Raw genomic sequence first — 26,235 nt, forward strand, 5'->3', positions numbered from 1 at the left:
TGCATCTCAAAGATGTAACAATACAGTTTCAGTAATTTGTACGTTTAACCGTATTGACAACACACCGAACTTAATGCTTATCATATTTTAATTAATTGCAACTTGACTGGCGCCGCTTGTGGAGCAGGTTATGCTTACCCTACCAAGTCATCTGATGTTTTTCCGGGCTCTTTTTTTTGTGGGAGTTCATATTGCAAGTATTTTGAATTTTTGTGTCCTCTCAGCATGGGTATTTTTATCCTGGTTCCCGGGACTACGTTCCAGGTATTAGTAACTAGAAATACTCTCTCATATTTGTAATGTGTAACATACTGAATACTGCGGTCGGGAACCAGTCCAGGGTATTTTATTCTTAAATTGTATTTTATTGTCTGCATTGATGAGCATCATGCCTTTGGACTGAATTGTCCTACTGTGTAGAGGCTTATGTATTTTTTGCCGTATTTAGCAGGCGATCGTTGTGATCGATATACCCTTCTTTTCATAAGATGACATCATTGTTTGAAACATTCTGAATAAAATCGTTCGATAAGACAACTGCTTGTGTGATTTGTAAATACATAGTATATCAAGCCTGAAAATGTCAATAAGAAAAATAATTTCAGAACATTATGCCATATTCTTGGCGTCTGAAACGATATATATAAAGTATAAATATATAAAACCCCAGAGTTTAAGGAGGTAAACCTAGGGTAAGGGACATAATTCTTTTAATCAGTGATATGTTTGTATCATATTCAATTTCACCAAAGCCTTACGAGCTTTTCCCTTCGAAATAGAATGAAATCAGTCCAAGTTACTTTGATGCTTACATGAGATGTTTGTAGAATGATAAATACAAACGTTCCAATAATCTGTAAGAGTAGTTTCTAAGAGTTATGTCCCTTACCCTAGGTCTACCTCCTTAAACTATCGTTAACATTTACTAAACCTAATTCAAACAAGGAGTAATAGAAACGTAACAAACTTAATTATAGGCTAAAGATAAAAAGCTCTGTACTTGGTTTGAATTCCTACAGCTTAAATAATTGTAAGTAACGTTACAAGTTCGTAAATGATTTTAATTGAGTTCTAGTTGGTCATTCATTTCAGGTTCTCAGTGTGAATTTATTAGTTTCAGATATTTTATGTAGGTACCGTAAAAAAATCTTGCTCAAATTAGAATTTTATATGAGATTTAACATAATATTTCAGTGCTATTGAATGTCACGTGACGCAGCACACGTCTCATTTTTATATTAATTTTTAATAAATTAATGTATTTACTGTTAGTTTTTTTAGTTTTGAGTTTTCTGGTAACGTTTTTGCTGAGAATATCTTTTCAGTAGAATAAATTATGCTGGTAATTTTTGGCCAGAATACTTGTTTCTAGAGGACATTTTTCATGTCGACTTAAGGAGGTAGACTTAGGGTAAGGGACATAACTCATGAAATCAGTGATATGTTTGCATTATACTCAATTTCACCAAAGCCTCTCAAGCTTTCGTTTGAAGCAGAATAAAATGAATCCAAGTTAATTAGAGGCTTACATAAGATTGATGTAAGATGCTGAATACAAACGTTCCAATTATGAGTTGTGTCAATGTAAACATTAAAGAAATTAACAACAAAAACTACGCTTTCCAACTACACGTACCTTTCATGTCAGAAATGTTCGTAAGTTGTAGAAAAAATCAATTTCAATATCCACACAATACAGCGGTTGATGAGAGGAAACAAATGGTCAAAGAGTAATCAAGGGAACCAACATTCGAGCGGAAATGAAAACAAAATATTTCAAGGATAAAGACTGTACAGAAAAAATCGACACCCAGAACAAAAACATAAAATAATCATAATAACACGTACAATAGACAATTGTAAATTAAACCCCGGAGTCCACTAAAAACTGGGACATTGACAAGGTGCACCAGTATGGTAAACGTCCTCTGTATTTCTAGAAACACCCACCGAATTACAAATGAAATGTCACGTCCGGGGTAGACGAAAGAGGAAAGGAAAACTATGACGGTTAAAACTGAGATTAATTCCGAAATAATTATAAACTGCTGTATGGAGGAAGAAAGTTTTTCTTCAATATTAATAAAAAAACACGATAAGAAAACAGAAATTTTTAATGTCATTTAATTCAATGTGTGACTCGTTTTATACAACATCTAAACTCAGTGTTTTAACGGATTTCATGCATTAATAGTTCCATGCCACCCAGTTTGATGACGGCTTATTTTGAGTCCAGCTACTCCAGCTAGTCCAGCTATTCCATTCACTCCAGCCACTCCAGCTTGAGAAACTAGCGTTGGAAATGATTTTCTTTAACTTGGACTTCTCTGTAAATATCGAATAGCAATAAGACACTAAAATCAAATCACTGTTATTTGGTGATTTGTGTGTTGGTTGCTTATTGTTTTGTTTTGTTTTGTGCTTTGTTTTGTTTTGTTTTGTTTACACTTTTGATTTGTAGATGAAAAAGTTCTAATATTACAATTTTCGCCATTTCGACAACTGGTATAAATTTAATGTGGTAGACCTAGGGTAAAGGACAAAACTCTTTTAAATAATTGGAACGTTTGTATTCAATATATTACATCAATCTCATGTAACAATCAAAGTAACTTGAACTGATTTCATTCTGTTTCAAAGCTTGAAAGCTTGAAAGACTTTAATGAAATGTAATATGATACAAACCTATCACTGATTTCATGAGTTATGTCCCTTACCCCAGTTCTACCGCCTTAAGAGAAACCACATAACAATTTACTTCTATACAAGTTCCATAGACACACAAAATATATAAAAAGGAAACAATGTCGCAATATTAATCAAGTTAATTCACAGGAAAATAAAAATACACAACGTGGATTCGATCGATCCATTATATTCATATACTACATTCAATACATTGTTTTCTGCTAGTCGTAACAAAGCATGTGAAATACTCGCTGAGGATAACAACGTAAAAAGAGCAACTATACAATGTAGCAAGCTCATGTATCACAGTGTTGCTCTCTGGAATAATGTTACATTTATAATAAGTACATTTTTTGTAAAAGTAGTTCATGAGACAATGCAACACATTATAAAAACTATTTTAGTAACGCAGTAACCGGAATTTTTTTTAAATTTTGGTCGCATGTAAAAGCGATGCACGTTTATAAAGCAATTACGGATTCAGTATTGACCCCACCATATATATGTATGAACATTTTGCTAAATGTAAATTTGCGCAAAATATGAGCAATTATGAGCAAATACATATAATAGTACGTAACCTTCTTTTTCAAAATCTGTTTTCGAATATTTAGAATATGCCCTGATAAATACATTCAAAACTCGAGTAGAATTGTTTACTCGGTTCTGGCCATATACTTACGGTACTTTCCAATTTTAAATTTTCCATAGTTGTCAAAGATAACACGGATGGTTCCTGTATGTAGAAAGACAGAAGAATGTTATATATATTTCTATTCTACCATGCATATAATTAAATATTTATTTCGTTATGATTGTTTATCTTTATGAACAAAAAAAGGTTCTTAAACTGAAATTATAAGTTATATTACATAATGATAATTAAGAGCTGCCAAAAAAGTAAATAAAAATGAACACAAAATTTGGCACTATCATAACAAATGGTCAGCTTTCAACGATTTTTCAACGAATAAATTTCCTTAGCCGTTTCTGCCGTTTTTCAAAGAGTAAAACTTTTTAACATGGAAATATGAACTCTGACAATTATACAAATCGGAAGGGAGCATATTTTAAAAGATGTGAAAAATTCACCAAAGATTCATAAAAGTTATTGTGCGAAAACTTGAAAAATCCTCTCTTATTTAGTATAAAAATTCATACCACGGAAACAAAAAATCTGAAATTTATAAAAATCGGAAGACAGCTTACGTCATAGATATGGACAATTCACCAAAGTTTCATAAACCTTGGTGAAAGTGTTTCCAGTTATTGTCTGAAGTGTTGATGACGGACAGACGGACGGACAACGGTATACCATAATACGCCCCGTCGTAGACGGGCGTATAAAAATAGTGATAAGTAGCAGTTTATGTAAGAATCATGCAAATTCCGTAAAATGTCATACACCTAAAAAACCTAAATATTTTTTATTTTCGGTATAAAATTGCTTTGTAGGTCTATATGATAAAATGTATATTTTTTTCATTCCAATTTGTCTGCTGTTAAGAGATAATAAACATTAACAATCCAATAGTTTCTGTTATATTTTAGTGTCATTTACAGAGTTATCTCCCTGAAGTTTGAATTCTACAGCACATTTAATATGATTTATATCTGCAGTGAACAAGGGTTACACGTAAAGCCACATGTTACTTTCTGTTTGGTTGCTCTTAGAAAATAATCCACACAAAAAATCCAACAGTTTCTATTGTATAGTAGTGTCATTTACAGATTTCTATCTTAATTTTGAATTATATGGTATAATAGAATATTTATATTATAATTTTATTATCGAGCTCCTAAGAACAAGTGTTATACAATGTACGAAAAGCCACATGTTAATTTCTATTTACTACAACATTGAAAAAAAATATCAAAGATAAAAATATGTAGGCTTTAAAACCATGAATCACGTTTTGCGTGCTTCATGCTCCCAGTTTTTAGTGGAGTCTGAGTTGCTCATTTACTTTTGTTACCCTGTATGTATGATTTTAGTATCTTTATATTCTTTGTTGTGAATATCTGTTTTCCATGTCTGGTCTTTGTCCCTGGATTACATTATTTTGAATACCCTATAACCTTGGTTCCCTTGATTAATCTTTCTTATGTGGAGGGCTACTCATGTCCTTATCGAAATAACATATCAAGACCCTAAATTACCCCGGCATCTTATTTTGGAGATATTGTCTGAATATTTTGTTTAAAAATAGTAATCAAGAGAACCAAAATTCGAGCGGAAATCAGAAGAATATAACCTAATGATAAGGACAAAGACAAGGAAAACAAACACCCACAACAAAAAATATAAAATAATTAAAATAACACGTAAAAAGAACCATTAGTAAATGGGCAACTCCGACGCACTTAGAACTGGGAGTATGGACCAGATGCACTGGTAGGGTAAGCGTCACCTGCTTATCCGAAAACATTCTAAATTTTATTTGATAAGTGGCCATATTATTTACGAGGCCTAATCGCATTATTTTTCACGGCAATCTCTTGTATAACGCTTGAACCTCATATGTATGCGCTGTGGGGATGTTGCCATAGATGAAAGGAATTCACGTAGTATTATGTAGCACAGAAAGGTAAGAAGTCTGATAAGAACTAATTTTGCCTAACCTAATCACAATAAAAATAGACGACTTTACCGAATCTTATAAAACAAATGTTTTTTTTTTCAATTAAAGAATGCAATCATATTATATATTCAAAATAAAGGGCAAATGAATAACAGGTCTTTCTGAGAAAGTTCAACTATTTTTTTCAAATACGAAGAGACACTCCTCGGCAGCTTCACTTATTAAGTATCACTCCGCTAGCTTTGCTATACAGGATAACTACTGATTAAAATTCTGCAGAGCTGTTCCCAGTGTACTGTACTAATTTGCATAAAGAGGTGGAGTATTAGCCATGATTGGTAGAAATATAGGTCTTTGAAATAGTGAATATACCCTCTCTGCAGGATATTGATGTAGCATCCACCATAAGAAGATACTATCGTTAGTTTATACAATGCTCCTACGTCATTAAGTAAATCAACCTGGATAATATAAAATGCTAAAGACAAATATAAACATACCATCCTTTCCTGGAATGCCGGGTGCTCCTCTGTCTCCAGTTAATCCTTTATCTCCTCTTTCTCCCTTCATTCCCGGAATACCATCATCACCATCTTTTCCAGCGTTTCCTACATTATGTATCGGAAATATTATATAGGAAAATAAAGGGAAGGGAAATCTATCTTTTACTTATCTTTTTCCCAAACGTACCAAAAAAAGACATGTACTATATTCTATAGCCGACGCAGTAATTTTTTTTTAAACTTCTAAGTTTCCACATTTCTTTCAAGAAAATTACACTTGACACGTAATTGCAAATTTTCTATACAGTATTTTTTTCGAACGCCACTAATTTATCAGTATTTGGCCAATCGTGAAATAGAATTGCGATCAGGTGACTTGCGTTTCCATAGAAGAACGTCTTTAAGGTCAACTGCGTCGGAATAAACGAGTGATATAAGAATAGTAAACGTAAGTAAAGGGTGGGGAAATCATACGAACACGTATAGTATGAAGAGTAAATAACATAACAACTCACCAGGAACACCTGGTCGTCCAGGTGTACCAGGTTCTCCAGGTTGACCCTCAAGCCCGGACATTCCTATCATTCCCATAGGTCCTTCATCGCCACGGTCCCCCTTTGCTCCCTTTAGCCCAGGTTTACCTACAAACATATAAACGACATAAACACTGACATTATTTTCTCTTGCTAAAAGATGGATGATCAATGATCTGAATGTAGCGTATTCAGAATTAACTCATAAAATCATTGAAATGCATTTCAAGAAATACAGTCGAAAATGCGATTAAAACAGTGTATCTGCGCCTTGTAAAAATGTAATAGTTGCGGTATTAAACACATAACATGTATGTGGCGTTGTTTGGTGACAGTAGTTAAAATAGTGCAATGAATATATGATATTACAAATGGAATAGAGATAGAAATGTATTTTCTCCATTTTTCATAAAAATATGGATACTCACGGGTTGCAGATTTTTAACAATAAACACAGAAGAAAGTACAATTACTAAATAAAAAAAATCATGTATATGAATGTAAATATATATGATATCTGATTAACATTTTTGTCTAGCGCATGTTCAAGTATGTATAAAAATGTAATTGACGACCTAAAAATCTATTCCTTTTGGCTATGTGACGACCTGAAAATCTATGCCTTTTTAATAAACCATGGCTTTTGTAGGCTGAATTTCTAATCCAAATCATATGTTAACTATGCCTGGTCTCTCGTATATTAATTGTAAAAAACGAAATCATATGTTGTAATATACTACCTTTAATTTGATGATGTAAATCCTCTTAGATATACTTTCTTATGGAATAAATTTATATATATTTAAAATAATAATAAACACAGTATATTACCATTCATTCCGTTTAATCCTGGTATGCCATCTCTTCCATTTTCACCTAACAATGAAAAAGGTTAAGCAATATTACAAGTTTCGGTTGCGAAGTATGGAAACAATGGGAACTTTAAATTACACCATTGTACAAGAAATTTATTTGATACTTGAAGCTTGAAAAATACTCTCATTTACAAAATGTAACGTAGGAATTTAGAAAACTGCTTAAATACGTATGGTCAACTCTCTTGGGATGTATTTTTATATTCGCCTATAATGGCTTACTGTGGAAAAAAAAACAAACAAAAACACGCATGATATTGAACCTTCCAAGTAAATGCACATATAAAAAATCGAACCATTCGTTCCTGGTTCTCCTGGTTTTCCAGGATCTCCCCTGCCTCCTGGATCACCCGATGGACCCTTATCTCCTCGGTCTCCCTTTACTCCTTTACTTCCCGGAATTCCTAATAAATCAAGACAACACTGATGAACTAAACACCATTTAACATTACACATCCCTCTTCAAACAAATTAGATAAACGGCGTAAAATGTGAAACATTCAAGAACAAAATTTAATCACTCAATTTGTATAAAATGATATGTGTGATGTGAAAATTTTCCCACTAATATAAGGCTTAATACTTAACACAATCATGTATATATGTTAAATCACAAGCTAACTAAGACAATTTCTGACTTGTAAGCGAAGTTAAAACAAATTTTGTATTCTAACAAACCATTTAATCCGTCGGTGCCAGGTGCTCCTCTATCTCCATGAGCACCTTTGTTTCCGGGTATACCATCTGTCCCTGGTACGCCGTTCTCTCCATCTTCACCGTTAATTCCTATTAATATGTTTTACAACATCATACATCTACTTACAGACATTTATGATCGCTCATCGCATGATATGGTTTTGTATATGCAAGGAAATTAAACTATAGTTAAAATTCTTCTCCTGTCCATTGCACGTGTTCTTAAATAAAAAAAAATGCTATAACTGAACAGTAAATTGGCGTTTGCCTTTCCTTTTGATATGAAAAAAAATCGTGAAAAGTAAAGTTTTAACAATGCATCTGCCCTAAATCATTTGAATTAACTTACTAGCAAACACGTTTTTTTTACCGGCTGAAAAAATTAATTTAAAAACCAAGGTATATCCTAAACCTTGCATTAAATAAAATTTAATATATCAAAAGGTCTGAAAATAAAATGTATGAAATAAACAGAGACACAAGATTAAAAGCCAATTATATAATCAATGATATAGTAGATATTCATTTACCTTGTACACCTTGCTCCCCGGTCATACCCTTATCACCCATTTCCCCCTTTTGTCCTGGCCGTCCAGGTGCCCCATGATAGCCTGGTTCACCACGGTCACCCATTGGCCCTTGAACTCCTGGTTCACCTGTAGTGAAAACGTAACCATGTCAGTTATTTACCCGGCAACACATAGGCTAATTTCAGAGGACGCTTACCCTACCGGTGCACCTGGTCCATGCTCCCAGTTTTTAATGGAGTCCGAGTTGCTCATTTCCTTTTATTTCTTTGTATGTATGATTTTAGTTCTTTTATGTTCTTTGTTGTGTATGTCTGTTTTCTATATCTGGTCTTTGTCCCTGGATTACATTCTTTTGATTACCGCTATAATCTTGATTCCTTTGATTACTCTTTCAAGCCATATAATAACTACGTCTTCAATTGTTTGTTGTTAATTGTAGTTATGGTGTCTCTTTGACCTTATGATAAATGATCTTGCAATGCTGTCGTTCCCACTTTTTTCATTCGTTTTTTATTTGCATTTAATCATTGATTTAAATATGTGAAGTTGTTACACAATTTACAATTGTTCCCTAATAAGAAAATGCTAAAGAGTATTAATGTGAAAACAATTACGTTTTGATTTTCAGCAACAATCCTTTGAAATGCTGAAAATCGACAATTTGATTTAATTCACAGTATTACAAATTGCAAAATAAATAAAAATTGGCGCGTCATTTCTTGTATAACAGATGGATTTTGGCTTTCTGTTTCGATAGTTTTGGTTTTGAGTACTTTTTGGATTTAGAATTTCATATTTATTTGATTATAATGGTGTTTTTGTATTTACCCCCTTGACGTATGGAATCTTATCACTTGATGACTTCTAATTGTCCTCACCGCAGATTTCTAGTTATCGGTCTAATCTTGTTCATGTTTCGTTTTTTTAATTGTTGTCCGGGAATGCCGACTGGTGATAACTTACCCTTTTCTCCTTTCATTCCTGGTATACCATCACGTCCTGGCTTTCCATTTTCGCCTCTCTCACCCTTAGCCCCTGGAATTCCGGGTTGTCCTGAATAAGAGGAATTATTTTGCACGATTGGTATTTCGAGAAAACAATGGGAAACTAAAGAGACAAAAAACAGCGAATATAAATATTTTACATAATTACATTTTCGTTCGATATAATAACTACTGTTATCAAACAAACGTTAGCCATACCAGAATTGAGCAGATCATTTGTTGTATGGGTAATAATAATGTAACATGGAAAGACAAAAATATGCCTAGCTGTACAGAAACGGTTTATTTTGGGCTTTCTAAAAACTATATAATAAATATCTTAAAAGAGTGAAAATAGGGTGAAAAAGTCATTGCTTCGAGACACAAAAAGTACGAAATCGACATTATATTACATGTGTTAACCACGAGTACTTTATATTCCCAGGTCATATAAGCTCTTATATACCATTTCTTACCATTTAAACCTGGGTCGCCCGACTTTCCCTTTTCACCGGGTTCTCCTGGAACAACATAACATGATATGAAATATGACACTGATTTAATGTCATCACTTCTTTTTGTTTTTAGTTTTTTGGTATGATTATTATTTTTCACACTGAATTGTTCAAAACACTGCCAAAGAGTTACATGTAATATTAATTTCATTCGAAAAATTCACGTAATAACTTTGTAAACTATTACTTAACATCAATATCACATGCATTCCGTCTCCATATTTGTTTCTGAATGCTAGTTAAAATTGCTTGTATTTGATTTTTGTGTAATGGTGTTTTTTTCTATACAAATTAATTCATTAGTACACAGAAAAAAAATGAAAACTAGCTATGACCATTATCTTAAAAACAATTAGCATGTTATTTAAAAAAAATACCTCTGTACCCTGGTAGGCCACGATAACCTACAAAATAAACACAATGCAATCTTGTCTAAGGCAAAAAGCCACATCAAAGAATTATTTAAAACAGAATCATGTTCGATTATGAATTATTTTCACATGTATAACAGTAACTTTAAGGAAATGGAATATGACAATTACATAATTATGAACCTGACTATGAAAAGAAGACCTTGCACCTGCTGATGCTTAACAATACTTGGATTTCTTGCAATAAGTATGAATCATTTAATATTAATTAAATAAAAACAAAAACTCTATAGTTACATCAATACACCTTTTCTTTCATTTCTCATACAAATTATGGTTTCTTACACGCTAGAAAACCCTTTATAACTTCAACATGTTTCTAATGATATTAATGCGGCGCCAAAAGAGACCACAAATAATCATTTTCCTTGTGTTCGGACAATAACTGAACAATTACAAAGCCGAATTTGCCACATATGATAATCATTTGATGCTCAGTTCATATTTTAATCATATGATAGTTTACATATTATTGTCATGAATGTAATATGATTTTCATACATGTATGTTAACTTTGTGATATGATAGAACATATGATCATCATATGATAATCATATCTTGCTCACTTCATACGTTAATCATAAGACGAATACCATATGATTCTCATGTGTGTGCACGTAGTCAGTGGAACTCTGATATTTTACCACTAGTAGAGCTATACCACCTAAATAAGGTTTGGATTTCTTTAATAATCATACCTTGTTCTCCCCTATTTCCTTGTTCACCTAAAATGTAGAACACAAACGTATATCATTTAAAATAATACTACTAATAGTTAAAAGATAATGATATATCAGCTTATTTCAGCCATGTTTGTACAAATTACAGGTATAAACAGATTCAAGCAAAATTTTCATTTTTTGTTATTGTGAAATACCTCTCGCAACTTAACACGATATATGAATGATATGAATTTTAAACCATCTTATATATGTCTTCTTTCTTGGAAGGGGAATCTTACTGTAAACAGGGACCCTTGCACCTGGTCATTATTGCTCCATAAGGTAATTGTTAATATCAAGTTTGTCTTTTTTAAATCCCTTAAACAAAATACTTAAGGTGTAAAATTAGGTTTTATGTCAAATAATATTTTGAGATACTACCTTTTCTTCCTTGCTGTCCTGGTGCACCTAGAAAAAAAGACATTTGACTCAAAGTAACTTATGTTAACAAACTGTTAATACTCGGAAGGACGACTTTCATTTTTTACTCCGGATAATAGTGAATGAAGTGTATAGTGTGTAACAAATACGCTGAATTTGAACATCGATAGCTATACTGAGTGCTAAAAGTTTAAGACAAGATACCGATTTTTTAAGGGAAAAAGACAATGCTAACATCAAATTAATCATAAAAATGAAAATTTGAACACAAAACATGCAAATTTTCTTACTTTTTCAATACTGCTATGACCATATTTGTATGTCCATATTTAGTACACATACCTGGTTCTCCTGGTTCGCCTTTTTGCCCTACAATATGAATAAACTTATATCAATGTTTTTAAGGAAAACACCATGTTGTTTTCATTGTATATGTTTTCTACTGTAATGGACAAAATTAAACTAAAAAAAAAGCAAACAAACAAACAAACAAAACAAAACCAAAACCAAACAAATACAAACTAAAGAAAACAAACAAACACACAAACAAAAAGAAATCTATAATTTCTCGAATAAACTATTATTTTTATTCATATAAAGGACATAGTGACTGCCCACTGTTTGTACAGAGTACTTTGTGGAAAATTTGTGAATATTTTTAACGTAGCTTATTTTTTTGTTTTTCAAATCCTATGTACAATAGTTGCTCCCTTTAATCTGATATTAACGAAAATTACAGTATAGTAAAATGCAAAATTGCAAAATGTACCGAAAGAGAAATGTCATGCAGTTGCTCAATATCCACTACTCTCGAATCGAACTTTTACATCACACACTGTAACCACTATTCCCCTGTAATCTTGTAATCTTATCCAATACTCCATTCCAGGGAAAGAATGTTTAATTTTTTTTCCAGTTTTAAATTACATTAACTAAAGTATTCTTTATTCATATTTTTAAACATTTAAACTACATAAGCTTTATTGAATAACATATAATTTGGAATTTGACATTTAGAACTAACACCGCTGATAATGAATGACAGAGAAATCTCTGACACCCAAGGATATGATTTCAAGTTTTCCAACGAGGCTCAGCGAATCAGAAGACCATTCTCAAAAATTGATGTTGCGATTAGTACGCCAATTAATAACACTTCTTTTGAATTAACAGGACTTCATAAAATGTTTTATTATGACGCCAAAAACGTCGCGTATTTGATCTCACCAGTGGGTAAGGTAAGAATATTTCATGTGGCTGAAAATAGGAATATGCTTGTCTCTTTAGTAAAAAATACATCTTTACAAATGTCATTATTCTCCCCAGTGAATATACTCAACTCTCTCCCTCACATAAAAAAATCTGTACTGCCTGCGAGTAGGAAATGACAATAAACTTAATTACACAATTTAAAATGATTTGAGAAAATAAGAAGTGCATGGTATTTTATAACTGTTTACCACTCAATCCTGGTCTTCCGTCTCGTCCTATAAAATAAAAAAAGCATAATAGCAGTAATATCCAGCATAAATGTTAAAACATAAAAGGACAAAAAAATCGGTTGACATTCACCAAAGTTTAGTTGTTCCGTTCAATTTGTACTTTTTTGTCGCTTTCCGGTAATTATTCTGGGTGACAGGTTTAAACAAAATCATTATTACATAGTTTATCATATGTGTAAAACGACAGATGTTTCATGGATGTGGACACAGTTTTCTGGATGTTAAAATGTCCTACAATCTACAATTCTCATGATTATTTGGTAAATGATGAATAATTGTGACATCAATTTGACGTCATTACAATGAAGTAAAACCACAAGACATTTATTCTCCAAATATTAATATATGTTTACTATGATGCGAATCATTTTATGTCATTACAACAAAGTTGTTAATTGGGCCATTGTAAAAATCGTTATATACTCACCGGGTTCTCCTCTGGGACCTTGATCACCAATGCCACCTACAAAAATATTACATTTTTACGACAGAAATAAAGGACCAAAATATACTAGGTTTGAACGATGATAATCTAAAAGCATGATCATAAAACAATGGTTAACTTGGGAAATATATATATGTAATGCACGAAACTTGAAAACAAGTGAAAGAATTTTTTTTTCTTTGAACAAACATTGCCCATATTTTGAACATAATTGTTATCAAAATAGAACTCTGAAAAATGGCATAAATTAATGTTAACATTTTATTCATACCTTTATCCCCAGGCATTCCAGGTACACCTACAACACAAAAAATTCCATGATGCACTATTGTAACGAATGAATACCAAAGGCTCCAGGAATCCTGAAAAGCTCACCTGGTTTATTTTTCGACTTTCAAGGGTACATACGCTAATTAGGACGTTTGTACTACAAATTAATGAAGACATTTGCTGATCAAAATTTCATAAATTAAAATTTTTTTCTGTCTATTAAAACTTTCAAAATATTGAAGAACAGCAAAAAAAAATAAAAAAAAAAAAAGAAATGACTGTTTTAAATGTTTCGCTTTTCACGACCAGACGATAACTCTATCAAGGCTTCTACTCAATCGAAACTTTTATTAAGCTCTCAGAGCTGAAGAAGAAAGTTTGCATTTATTTTCCAATATATCTTCTATATTTTGAAAATGTGAAAAATGGTGCCTTGACTCTTGTGGTCTAGAAAAAGCGAAATGGCTACTTTCGTAGAATGAAGCAAAGTAATCTGTACTCAAACATTATGGTGAAAATATTCATATGTCAAAATGATATGTTTTGATCTGAAATCGTAATCTTCAAAAAATAAAAGGGTGCAATATAATACACGTGTATTTGGCTTCATTGGCTTCGCCCGCATATCGATACAGCGTTCAATACCATCTATGAATACATATTTTCTACATTACTCTTTCATCCAAATTATGATATAACACGACCTATATCTTGATGAAGTCGTGCGACTTGAGAGATAAAATGACATCTTAATGATACATATTCAGTCTCTGCACTTGTCTAAGTTCAGTGATGATGCCTATTTTGTAACAATGGAAATTAATCTGATCAAATTGTAGAAAATCGATAGAATGAGCGCTTTGTGATGATTCAATCTTTGTATTTCGATGATACTTGAATCTGATTAAAGTATCAAAAAGCTATTTATGTATGCCGGTACTTCACGTAAACTTTTAATCAAGATGATAATAGTAAAACATGAAATTCTAATGTATATTTTTAAACAGTGACTTGAAAAGAGTATACAAAACGCTGAGTGCGTAAATTTCTTATGTATTTTACATTTGTCACATATATGTGCGTTTATCCCTTCTCAATTATTACAAGTTTTATCAGATACAAATATAATATGTATGACCCACTTCAATTGAGTTTTACTTTCTCGTTGATAAAAATGTACCTCTTTCTCCAACTGGTCCTTTGTCACCTGAAAAGATATATATTTATTTCTTCATTTTAATGTCTGTGCAATAACTGAGTTTCATCATTTACAGGAAGATCGACATCTGATAATTATATTACACATCAAACAATGAATATACGACGTAGTATTTCTTTTACCAAAATTTATTCTTCACTGTGGAAATATTATTTTTAAGGTGTTAAGGGCACGGTTTCATTATGAAACTCAAACGGAGATATTCGTAGACTCAGATGTCGACAAATCACATTACTGATAATACATGTATTCACACTTGTAGGTTTGCTCCAAATGACCCAAGATTTGTCTCCGAATAACCTTTTGACGTCAATGAAACAATGTAGTTTTAAATTGTGACGTCATTGAACTTTATGTTGAAAGAGAATTCAGCAAGAAAACAACAGGAAATATATAATTTTCGTCATTGGCGTACACAAGTATAAGTACGTCTATGGACGACATTATGGAAACTCAACGATTAAGGGAAAATCTAAAGTTGAGATTTTTTAAACACAACTCAGTTTCTCAAACTTAAACACGATAACTAGTATCAAATTTAAAAAAAAAATGTAACTTACCTCGAGGGCCTTTTGGTCCTATCTTTCCTGTAACAGATACAACATTTTTTAACGTAAACATTGTTTAATGGGAACGATTGTTTGTATGTTTGTCTGCATTGTTTTGTTTGGAATAACACAATTCCAAAAAGAAGACCAAAAAGAAAACTTGCATTAAAGCCGTAATAAGATAAATAAATTGAACATAAAATAGTATCCATCACTCAATAACGTTTCCTTATTGGGTTTGCTTTAAGCCCAATGAACAATACAGTTCTATCCTCCAGAAAATAAAAATGGAATCCAACTGTTCTGATTCCGATTCTGATTAATTTGACTACTTCACTTTAAATTATCTATTTTATATCAAAATATCAACAAAATATGGATAACTACTTGTATCTGTTACTCAAAAAATAGAATAAACCTAACCTGGAGGTCCTGGCTCACCAGGATCACCCCTTTCACCTGAAATGCAATATACAAATACATAACGATATTTCATTTTTGAGAAGAAAACAATTGTTATAGAATTTCCCGGTTGGTATTTCATTTACAATTAAATTGTATGTTTCAACACGAGTCGATATAAATGACAATCAGCTTCAATGAATTGATTAAACACATGAATTACATATTTTCCTCAAATTAAATAGAATTACTACTTACTTTTGATGATTTAAGCCAAAATTGTCAAAGCACTGTAGTATGTAGCTAGTGTCTCAAATAGATATAACTAATGCATATTAAGACATTTCTGTTTTTTTTTCTAAATGAATTGTGAGTTCCTTTATCGCGACATCCAATAAATACGAACTTAAGCACTTTTGATATACAATCAATGTTTTAAAGAAGTAATTACTCTGGCGACTGAAATTGCCCCACAATCTACAAACATAAATTAAGAAAAATATATAGATAGATATCAAAATAATGACTGAATTTACAGTATTGAATTTTGAAAGACAGGATGTCTTTGAGTGTAAATGGTCTTTTGCTTACCTTTTGGACCAGGTGGTCCAGGTGGACCTGGTGGACCTAAAAACAAAATGGACGTACACAGAAAAAGGTTTTCTACAGACGACAAAGGTAGCCAAATTTTCATATTTATTATATTATTCATTACCAAAATTGTATTTTAATTATGAATTAAGTACATCTTTTTAACAAATCACTACAATTGCCATTTTTATATTGACTTGTTTTCACTATTTGAATCTTTATGAACACTATGCTAGGTAAATGATATTTCTATAAGTGAGGGATTATTTCTCAAACACGAATTATTTATGTTAAACTGTACCAAGTTCCAAAAGGAATTTAAATACCAGACCAGAAATACAAGATATATGAATAATATTACATACCATGAGGATTCATTCCATTTTCACAAACTGAAAAGACAGAAAGTTGTTGAGAAGTCTTTTTTAATATAGCATTGCTACAATAACTTGTAAATAATATTCAATTGGCTGTCAGACATTCATTTAAACATATTACCAACACACCCTTTATCAACATAATTTTATAAATATACGCAGACACAACTTCGTTTGTCCTAATATTTATGAAGTCATGTTCTGATATTTTTATCATTCGTATAAAGACGATCTTGTAAGACTCTCAAAATGTACATACCAGTTTCAACGTGTTTTCCCAATAAAATGTCTTTTCTTGTTATATATAATATTTATTCTCATTAACCGAGATTTTTGCTCCTGATGACGTCAAAAGAGTCGGGATTTCTCACATGTATAAAATACAGTTCATATACTCAAGTTGATATCTTGGCCTCATACATCATTAAAACTCGACTCCACGTTACAAAGTACAAACAAAATATTTCAAAAGGGTTTAATTTTAAAAAATACATATGACAAAGAAATATGTAAGAGGGGTACACCTAATATATAAATGATAGGTATATATTCGAATGTTAAAATCAGGGATAGATTCTGTTTTTAATACGAAAAAAGAATTTCTTTAATTTTTTCATAACTTTTGTCTTAGTGGGTTTTAGACACTGAGGAAATAACAAGGATTCAATAAAAAAAACTACCAGAGTAACATTTTTGGTGTGTTTAACGAAATCATAAAATAATAGTCGGAGTCTCTATGCAAAACATATTTACGCTATGAAATGGATTAAAACGGGACGAATTTGAAAATCTGACGAAAATGGAAGAACATGATATCGAACATCCTTAAGCACAGATTAAGATTTCCTTATAACTGGACATACTTCAACTTACCGTCGCATGCCATTGATAGAACGGAATCCAAAATTGAGTTAAGTTCTGCAAATGTATCTGGATGGAAGACATAATCATCCCGTGATGCTATCTGACGGAGTTCGTTCATTTCAACATCAGAACCGACTCCAATAACAATGATAGTAACATCCTGATTTTTTAGCTTCAATGCTTCGTCAATGGGTGGTGGTTGACCGTTATTTTTCCCATCTGTGAGAAGAACTACAATTTTCGCAACTTCATCTCTGCCACCTCCGTTAGCAGGCAAGAAACTGTTTAATCTTACATACTGAATAAAAAAATCGTAGCATATCATATATTTTAAACTTAATTATTATCGCTTAAACATTTGGCAGAATAAAAGGGAAAAAAATCAATGATTGGTAAATACTCACAAAAATTGTAAAAGTACACAAAATAATTTACTCCATGACCTCAAAGTGTTTTTGTAATATATTAAATGTGCGCTAACTACCGCTATTACACATACAAATACTAAAAAAAAACTTATGAAACTTTGAGATGTTTCAACCTTTCGTCGTGCAAAAATCAAAGCAAACCAAAATAAAATTAAAATTAAAATTAAAATTAAAAAGAAACAGTTCGTTTTTGAAAGCATAAATTTAAATTTTACTCTGGAAATTTACCCCAAAAAATGATAAAAAACAAACACAAAAAATAATAAATAAAAACAGCAACATCAACAAGACAAGTTGTAAGGCTTTATGAATATATTGTACAACCACCTTCGTTTTCATAAAAGATGTAGTCTTTAACTTAGAGTATGAATAAAATCACAATTTGTAGTTCAGGACTACGTTTAATCAAATCAATTTATTTCATTGAATATATTTGTCTTTATTTCATATACTAAACACCACTTAATTTGCAGATAGAGTAAGTTCCAAATTTCAATCTGACAGGAAGTTAACCTGGAGTCTATTTCACAAAAAATCATTAAGTAAAATTGATTGTAAGTAATGACTTAAATAGCATTGTGACATCATAGTTTACGACCAATTGCACATTACCGACTTTTTGAGAAATCGACGCCTGTATTACAGAGTAAAGATCGTTAATTGATTCGTATCTTTTTAGAAAATACTCTTTTTTATCAGTTTCTAGCTCATATCATAGAGTTGTTGTGAATCATGGAGAGAACTAATTTCCAGTTGATGTAAACTGTCAGAATCATGATTATTTTTAAAGATATCAATATATGTATATCAAATTTCGTCCTTTTACAGGTTATACCAGCCTCTTATTACCTCTATTCCAGCGCCTATTGCAGTTGATCCTCCTTCTTTAGGTATGATATCTTGTACTCCTTGTGTTATTGCCGCCTTAGTGCTAAACGTGTTCAAATGGAAGGGTCCGTCAACTCTATCAGAAAACATGACGGCTCCAAACTGTGCTCCAGATGGCCCAACTGTTTCAAAGCTATTAACGATTTTCTTCATGAAGTTCTTCATAATTTGGAAATTTCCTGGACTATTGTGACTGATACTTGAGGAATCGTCAAACAGAAATACCATGTCGGCATTGGCTTCACACTTTTTCCCATCTTAGAAAAAATTAAATTGTTCAATTTTAAATCTCTTCCATCTAGACAATACTTTCCATTGCTTTATGTAAATATATTTTATTCTCAGTATAATTTCAAAATTTAGTATTTTATCACCTAAGTAAAATTTAAATGTCAAAATATTGCATGATGTTAATAGCAATGAAAAGAAACCAAAGATTGTTTTCAAAAATAAAGATAAACAGAAGTCATAAGCTATGTTGCAATGTATTCATTAACCTTTTATAACATGTTGGATAGATATCGTCTAAAATATTTTACTAAGTAAACAAATTAAAATTAAATATTCAAATACGCAAACTTACCACTAAATGATTACAAAAAAAACTTACTTGTCCATTCTCCCCATGACGGAGGCGGTTTAGTACCTGTATCATAAAATAAAAAAATAAGAATGATAAATTGCTTTGTTTGAATAATGATTTTCAAATTCCTTAATACCTTAATTAAACTTAAAATAAATATAAAAAAAATGACAAAAGTTAAAATAAAGTATTTGGGAGTGATCATGAGGCATTTTCACTAAATTCATAACTATTAAATTAATTAGTCGTAAGATATGACGTCACAATATTTGAAATTATATGACGTCATAACTTTCGACTGTCTTTGCACTTCAGTGAGTTATTGACGTTAATATGGTGTTTGTTGATGTCATTGTCCGCACTCACACTCAGATCTTTTATCAGAACCTTTGATACATTTGTTCAGTAAGCAAATAATAGTAAAATATCAATAAATAATTTAAAAGCAACTCACTTGACCAACCTCCCCATGGCTTTGGAGTTGTAGTAGTACCTGGTATTCAAATGAAAAAGTGAAAATAAGATAAAAATCATAAATTATAAACTACTTGTGTACAAAAGAAAACGGCAGTGTATGGGCGAAACATGCATATATTAGAAATATACTTACAGTACCTGAACTTATCCGTGTAACTATAATTTCATTCGGTTATCGATCAAACATCAGTCATTGATCCATCAAACTTATACGTTAAACTCGTGTGGTCGCATCAGGCGACCAGTGACTTTACATTTGTTTTATTATAACAAAATAAAATATGTGGATTTAGAATCTTTAATTTAAGATAAAATTGATGCGGTTTATTGGATTCGTTCCAACGGAAATTCTCAAATTTACATGAAACGGTCATCCGTCATTTTACATAACAAAACTGCGATCAGATCAGTCAGCGGTCATCGATCCGTCAAATAGTTGCACGGATCGGTTTTAAGACCGTTTATAGTATTTGAGAAACTATTTTGATGGAAAGGTGTTGAGACTAAAAATAATACTTTGGCTTCATTTTTATTTCATACTCTACTTTTAGTCTCAAAACACCAATATCTTTGGTACAGAGATACAGGAAAACAAACATATATATATACATTCAGATCAATGAGAATGATAAAACACATACTACCTGCGAAACGGATGTAGTTCTTGTAATTATGCTTGAACGTGCACTAAATAATAATAAAAAAAACAAGAATGCTACGCGTAGCCATATGTCCCCCGCTGCTGTAGAAAGAGTTGAACTACAAATGTTTGACACTTGTATAAATAGCGGATTCAAAATTTATGTGCTTTGGTAAGTCCATGAGGCGATTCAAGGTTAATGTATCTTAATGAATCAAATTAAGTTAGGTTAAGAATTCTTCATACAACAAAAAATAAAAAATCCGCAAAAAAAAAGAATGTGAAAAATGAACAAAGCCCCATATCTCCGATAAAAATTGTCGAATCAAAATAGCGGTTAAGTATGATCAACTACATATGGTGCCAAAAATCCTACAAAATGTGGACAAATTCTGTTAAGCGGTTTCTGAGGAGTTGCTCCCACAAAGTGTTCCTATGAGAATAATGTGAAAAATGAACAAAGTCCCATAACTCCCATAAAAATTGTTGAATCAAAATAGCGGTTAAGTATGACTAGCTACATATGGTGGCAAACAATGCTACAAAATTTGGTCGAATTCTGTTCAGCCGTTTCTGGGGAGTTGCATCCACAAGCTTCGGACGGACGGACGGACGCACGGACGGACACCAGCATTTATATGTTCCCACTCCGAGTTGCGGCGGGGGACAATCAGTTCATACTACCATATTGAGATCGTTTATCAAAATTGATGAATTGTATAGATAATAACACAAATGATATTAAAACAGCTTACTTGACCAATCACCCCATGGTTTCGGGGTTGTAGTAGTGCCTGAAATATAAAGGAAAAATTAAATCAAGCTAAAAATTATAAATCATTAGCTTACTGTGTGAAACAGGCGAAAAGGCAGTTCACACGCAAAAAAGTGTATATATTTTAAATACATCCTATTTAGTATCATAATATATTGTGGGAAAGACGAGAAGTCAAGTCTACGTTTACGTTTAATCCATCATTCTCGAGCCGGTTATTGTTTATCAAAACTTTGATATACTGGTTCAGAAAAGATAACAGTACAGTGTGAAAAAAGATATCTAAAACAAACTTACTTGATCAATCTCCCCATGGCTTTGGGGTTGTAAAATTGACAGTTCTAACGTTGTTGGAAATTTTTCAGACCCTTGTATATATATAGAAAAATTCCTAACGAATTATCAGCTAACTATATATAGCAGTGTACAACCCAAAAGTGTATACGTTTTAAATAAATCCTGTACCATATTTAAAAATATTGAACAAGATGCCTGAAGTTACAAATATGACTTTATCTAGTGTTGTACTTCTTCCGGTCTAAATGGATATCTTCTACAGAACGTCGACTGACTAGTCTAGTAAAAGGTAATGATAGAGTGTTAAGAATGGACAATGAAACAGAACTTACTTGACCAATCTCCCCATGGCTTAGGAGGTGTTGTTGTGCCTGTAATTTGAATGAAAATTTCAAAGAAAACAAAAATTGCAAATCATCAGCTAACTATATACCACTGATGAAAAGCAGTATATGAGCGAGCGAAACATGTATATTTCAAATCTTATAGAATGCTGGTATGTTTGGGAAGTGAGAGGTCTTAAGACTCAGTATTAAGATTGTGGTTAATGTTTTTTTTTTCAAAATTGCTCCACAGATGTCGTATATTAAAACTGTTTGATTTCCTTAATCATGAAAAGATAATAGAAGGGTATTTAAAAATGATATTCAACAACAATTTACTTGACCAATCTCCCCATGTGTTTGGAGTTGAACTAGTGCCTGAAATATAAATGAAAAGTTATAAAGATAAATCGTAGATCAAGAGGAATCATTAACTATAACTTGTTAAAGGAGTGTCAAAAAAGATAAAAAAAGAACTTACTTGACCAATCTCCCCATGGCTTTGGAGTTGAACCTGAAGTATAAACGAACATAAAGTTGAATTTTATAAAAAAAAAAAAAAAAAAAACAAACAAAAAAAACAAAAAAAAAAAACAAAAAAAACAAAAACAAAAAAAAACAGTAAATAAATGAAATAGTGTAAGAAGGAATCGTGTATGTATTCTACATGGTGTTGACAAAGTTATATATATATATGAAAGTATAAAACACTGCTTTTTTAGATAACGATTGTCAGGATTACTACAACAAAATTGAATTTTAAAACACATGAATGAGAAAAGATGTATATATGTATATAGATTCTCCTTCTGTCTCAAGATGATAACAAGATTTCTCCACTCGAAATAGATACATTTTATATTTCAATACACGAACGTCAGGGAGTTCTAGGTTAAAAATTTGACTATATGTAATGATGAAATCCTGTAATCCGTGAAATCGTCGGAGGACGATCTGCTTCTCTCATAAAATCTGTACAAAAATTGGAAATGTAAAATGACAGAGGCAAGGGCATTTTATAGCTGCTCAGGCGTCAAACCCCAACAATCAATCAATCGATCAATCAATCAATCAATCAATCAATCAATCGCCTGAATATAGCTGAAATATGAATGTTCGGGCGTTAAACCCCAACAATCAATCAATCAATCATTAAAACACACGTATATATATATTTAGGTGTTTGGCGGGGAGGTGTGACTCATTAATAAGCTTATGTCTTGTCTACCTGCTTGATCAATAGAGATCAGTTTTCCAAAGAGTAATCAAGGGAACCAAGGTTATAGCGGTAATCAAAAGAATATAATCCAGGGACAAAGACCAGATATGGAAAACAGACATACACAGCAAAGAACATAAAGGAACTAATATCATACATACAAAGTAACAAAAGTAAATGAGCAACTTGGACTCCACTAAAAACTGGGAGCATGGACCAGGTGCACCGGTAGGGTAACCGTCCTCTGCTTTTCTAGAAACACCCACCGAGTTGCTCATAAAAAGTCAAGTCCGGGGTAGATAAACGAGGAAAGGAAAACTATGACCTGTTGAATAAATCAGTTTTCATGGTGCTGATGAATACACCAAACGTATTTATTTCTTACCAGGTTAATCATAACAGAAAAAAAAACAAACCAGGAATTGACTCAATCGTATATGTATATATATATTTATACTCTATATAAAATGATAAAAAAAAAGATATTAACATAGGCTCATTTGAAAGTCTAAATTGCGGTTTGTTAACAATATCATTTGTTGAAGTTTTCAAACAAAAACAACACTAAATAAAATTTAAAACAAAAGTAAGTTCTTTGTTTCTTTATGGTAACTAAATATGATTTAATGTTGTTTTTAATCATCAAGGCCAATTAGGAGAAAAACGCTTGGTGTTTTTCTTAAGATATGATTTTTAGTTTTATATAAAGGTTCATACTTGCCTCCCCATTCAACCCATGGCTTAGGTGTAGTTTCTACAACAGCAAAACAAAACCATCTATGGCTTGAATTTATAACACATGTGAGAATTAACCAAAAAAAAAATATTTTTAAAACAACAGTCTATATATTATATAGGAAATTAGTTACCGAAAATGATCAAATTGTAATCATTCATGCCGAGAACGCAGATATGTTACTAGTGCATGGCGAAAATTCCGCAAACTCCCTTAATCTTTGTCTTGTCATTATTCTGCACTATCAACTTTTATTTAGGAAGTGTTTCCAATGAGTGTATTTGAATACAAAAACTTTGAGCAAAGGTTTCTTTGTGACTCCCGACTCCGTCTCCTTAAACCGATTTAGGACAATCCAATTCCATTCGACAGTTGTAGACGGGTCGCTGATAAGAATGTGGCTGCCCTTGGTCGACCAAGGCAAAGTAAATTTTTAACACCAGGAAACCCCTTAAATCATTCATATAAAAACGAACATGATAATACTTTTGACAGTAAATGTTGGAAATTTTCAGTTAATTCCTTTCGGCAGATGTAAAGGAGTTTCGGATTATAAGATTGTCCCTTTCCTAGACTAACTACCGACAAAGTCCATGTTCAGGATCTGGAAACTCCTCAAAAAGTAAGTCAGATGTAAACATCAAAACATTAGGTATCCGATGGCACCGTTCAAAAAGGATACAAAGGTTTCACCTAATTCAAAACTGTTTCAGAGAGGAAAGGTGGCGGTTTAGAAGTTGGTACAAACAAACGAATGAACAGAATGATCTATCTATCTATATATTTATCTTCTGGAGTATAACAGCATGCCTACCTTTGTTCCAGTTACCCCAAGCTGGAGGAATTGCGGCTGAAATACAAACAACAATCATTTAACATAAACGTTTGAACTGGATGATTTTAAATTTAAAACCAAATTAATCGGATGGTCAGATGGAATAATTCAATGGTGAAACTATCTTAAATAAAATTTTGTGCTGTTTGCTTTTTTTTTTGCGATTAATCTTTATCGTTCTGAAATTTATGAGATATCTGTCTAATGACGATATCCAACACTCGATCAATCAATTAATCTTTTTACCATTGAAGGATTTTAAAAATCGCACCACAACAGAAAAAAAAATGAAAAAAAAAGAAAAAAAAAACATTAACAAAGAGCTTTGTTTCGTCTTTATAAATTGCACAGAGCGTTTCTTTATGTTTCCCATATTTACCGATATTTGAATTACAGATCTTGGATGGTATAAACTTACATCATACACCATCCCCCATTTCCTATTGTTCCCATCCCCATTCCCCATAGAAAAATCCCTATGCCCCTCTGAATCCCAATTGCATATTTCTTATCAAATATTTACATTATCAAATTACAGTTTTTATTTATAAATTTTCAACATTTAAACTGATAATTTAAATTTAAATTAATATATTTTTTACGTTAATAAATACTTTTAAAAACAAATTTCCTCATCCCCCCATTCAAAATCCCCATCACCCATGCCCATTACCCATCCCCCCATATACCATTGAATGGGAAGCTTTCCCCATACAGGTACTATATTCCTATATGAATAATACAGTTGACAGCATGAACGCGTTGATTATTATCGTGTGACTTTACAAAGTTTTTGTCTTTTTTCAATCTGCAAACTTACTATGTTCACGTATGCCGGGGTTTCATATTTATTCTGTCGTTGTGTTGAGGTATACTATATCTGTTATTGACGGTGTTTGTTCGTTTCTTGGTATCGTCTGTCCCGGATTATGAACTTTCTGTTTAATTCTAATCAAGGTCTACATACTTTTAGCATTGGACACCTACCCTACCGATGCATCTGGACCATGCATCCAGTTTTTGGTAGAGTCTGAGGTGCTCCTTTACTTTTGTTGCTTTATACATATTGTTTTGGTAATTTAATATTCTTTGTTGTGTTTGTCTGTTTTCTATGCCTTGTCTTTGACCCTGGATGACATTCGTTTGCCTTCTGTTAGAATCACGGTTCCCATGATTACTCTTTTAAATGCATAATCTATTAAAATCATGGGAATTGATGTACCTTGAAGTATGAAATATAGATAGACGATAAATAACTGACCTGTTAGATGACATAGAGCCAGGGAAACGTATCCAACCAGGAGCTTGTCCATTTTCCGTCTCTAGCGCCCGACGCTGAGTGTTCTTTAAATACTACCAATCGTTTACGTCTGATGG

General features: G+C 32.0%; 1 protein-coding gene across 2 annotated transcripts; it reads right to left on the minus strand.

Moving 5' to 3' along the window:
• Positions 1–2,096: 2,096 nt before the first annotated feature.
• Positions 2,097–26,235, minus strand: LOC148597441 (uncharacterized). 2 transcript variants are annotated; one of them, XM_088564403.1, is made up of 32 exons: positions 26,120–26,235; positions 24,838–24,873; positions 24,009–24,041; positions 22,408–22,446; positions 22,078–22,116; positions 21,429–21,467; positions 20,011–20,049; positions 19,584–19,619; positions 18,935–19,230; positions 17,667–17,955; positions 16,782–16,808; positions 16,417–16,452; positions 15,847–15,882; positions 15,436–15,462; positions 14,837–14,863; positions 13,658–13,684; positions 13,369–13,404; positions 12,900–12,926; positions 11,782–11,808; positions 11,440–11,466; positions 11,035–11,061; positions 10,283–10,309; positions 9,867–9,911; positions 9,371–9,460; positions 8,408–8,533; positions 7,860–7,967; positions 7,478–7,585; positions 7,138–7,182; positions 6,289–6,414; positions 5,771–5,878; positions 3,371–3,424; positions 2,097–2,327 (listed from the first exon to the last, which is right to left on the minus strand). In XM_088564403.1, the coding sequence occupies exons 1-32, from the start codon at positions 26,169–26,171 to the stop codon at positions 2,188–2,190; spliced, it is 2,199 nt and encodes a 732-aa protein (XP_088420529.1). In that variant the 5' UTR covers positions 26,172–26,235; the 3' UTR covers positions 2,097–2,187. The 2 variants fall into 2 exon arrangements, with proteins under 2 accessions (XP_088420529.1, XP_088420530.1); XM_088564404.1 differs by lacking the exon at positions 22,408–22,446 and adding an exon at positions 22,550–22,582.

Source organism: Perna viridis, chromosome 15 (genome assembly GCF_037379345.1).
Source record: "Perna viridis isolate PV_CMFRI_1.1 ecotype Kerala chromosome 15, ASM3737934v1, whole genome shotgun sequence".
Lineage (NCBI taxonomy): Eukaryota > Metazoa > Mollusca > Bivalvia > Mytilida > Mytilidae > Perna > Perna viridis.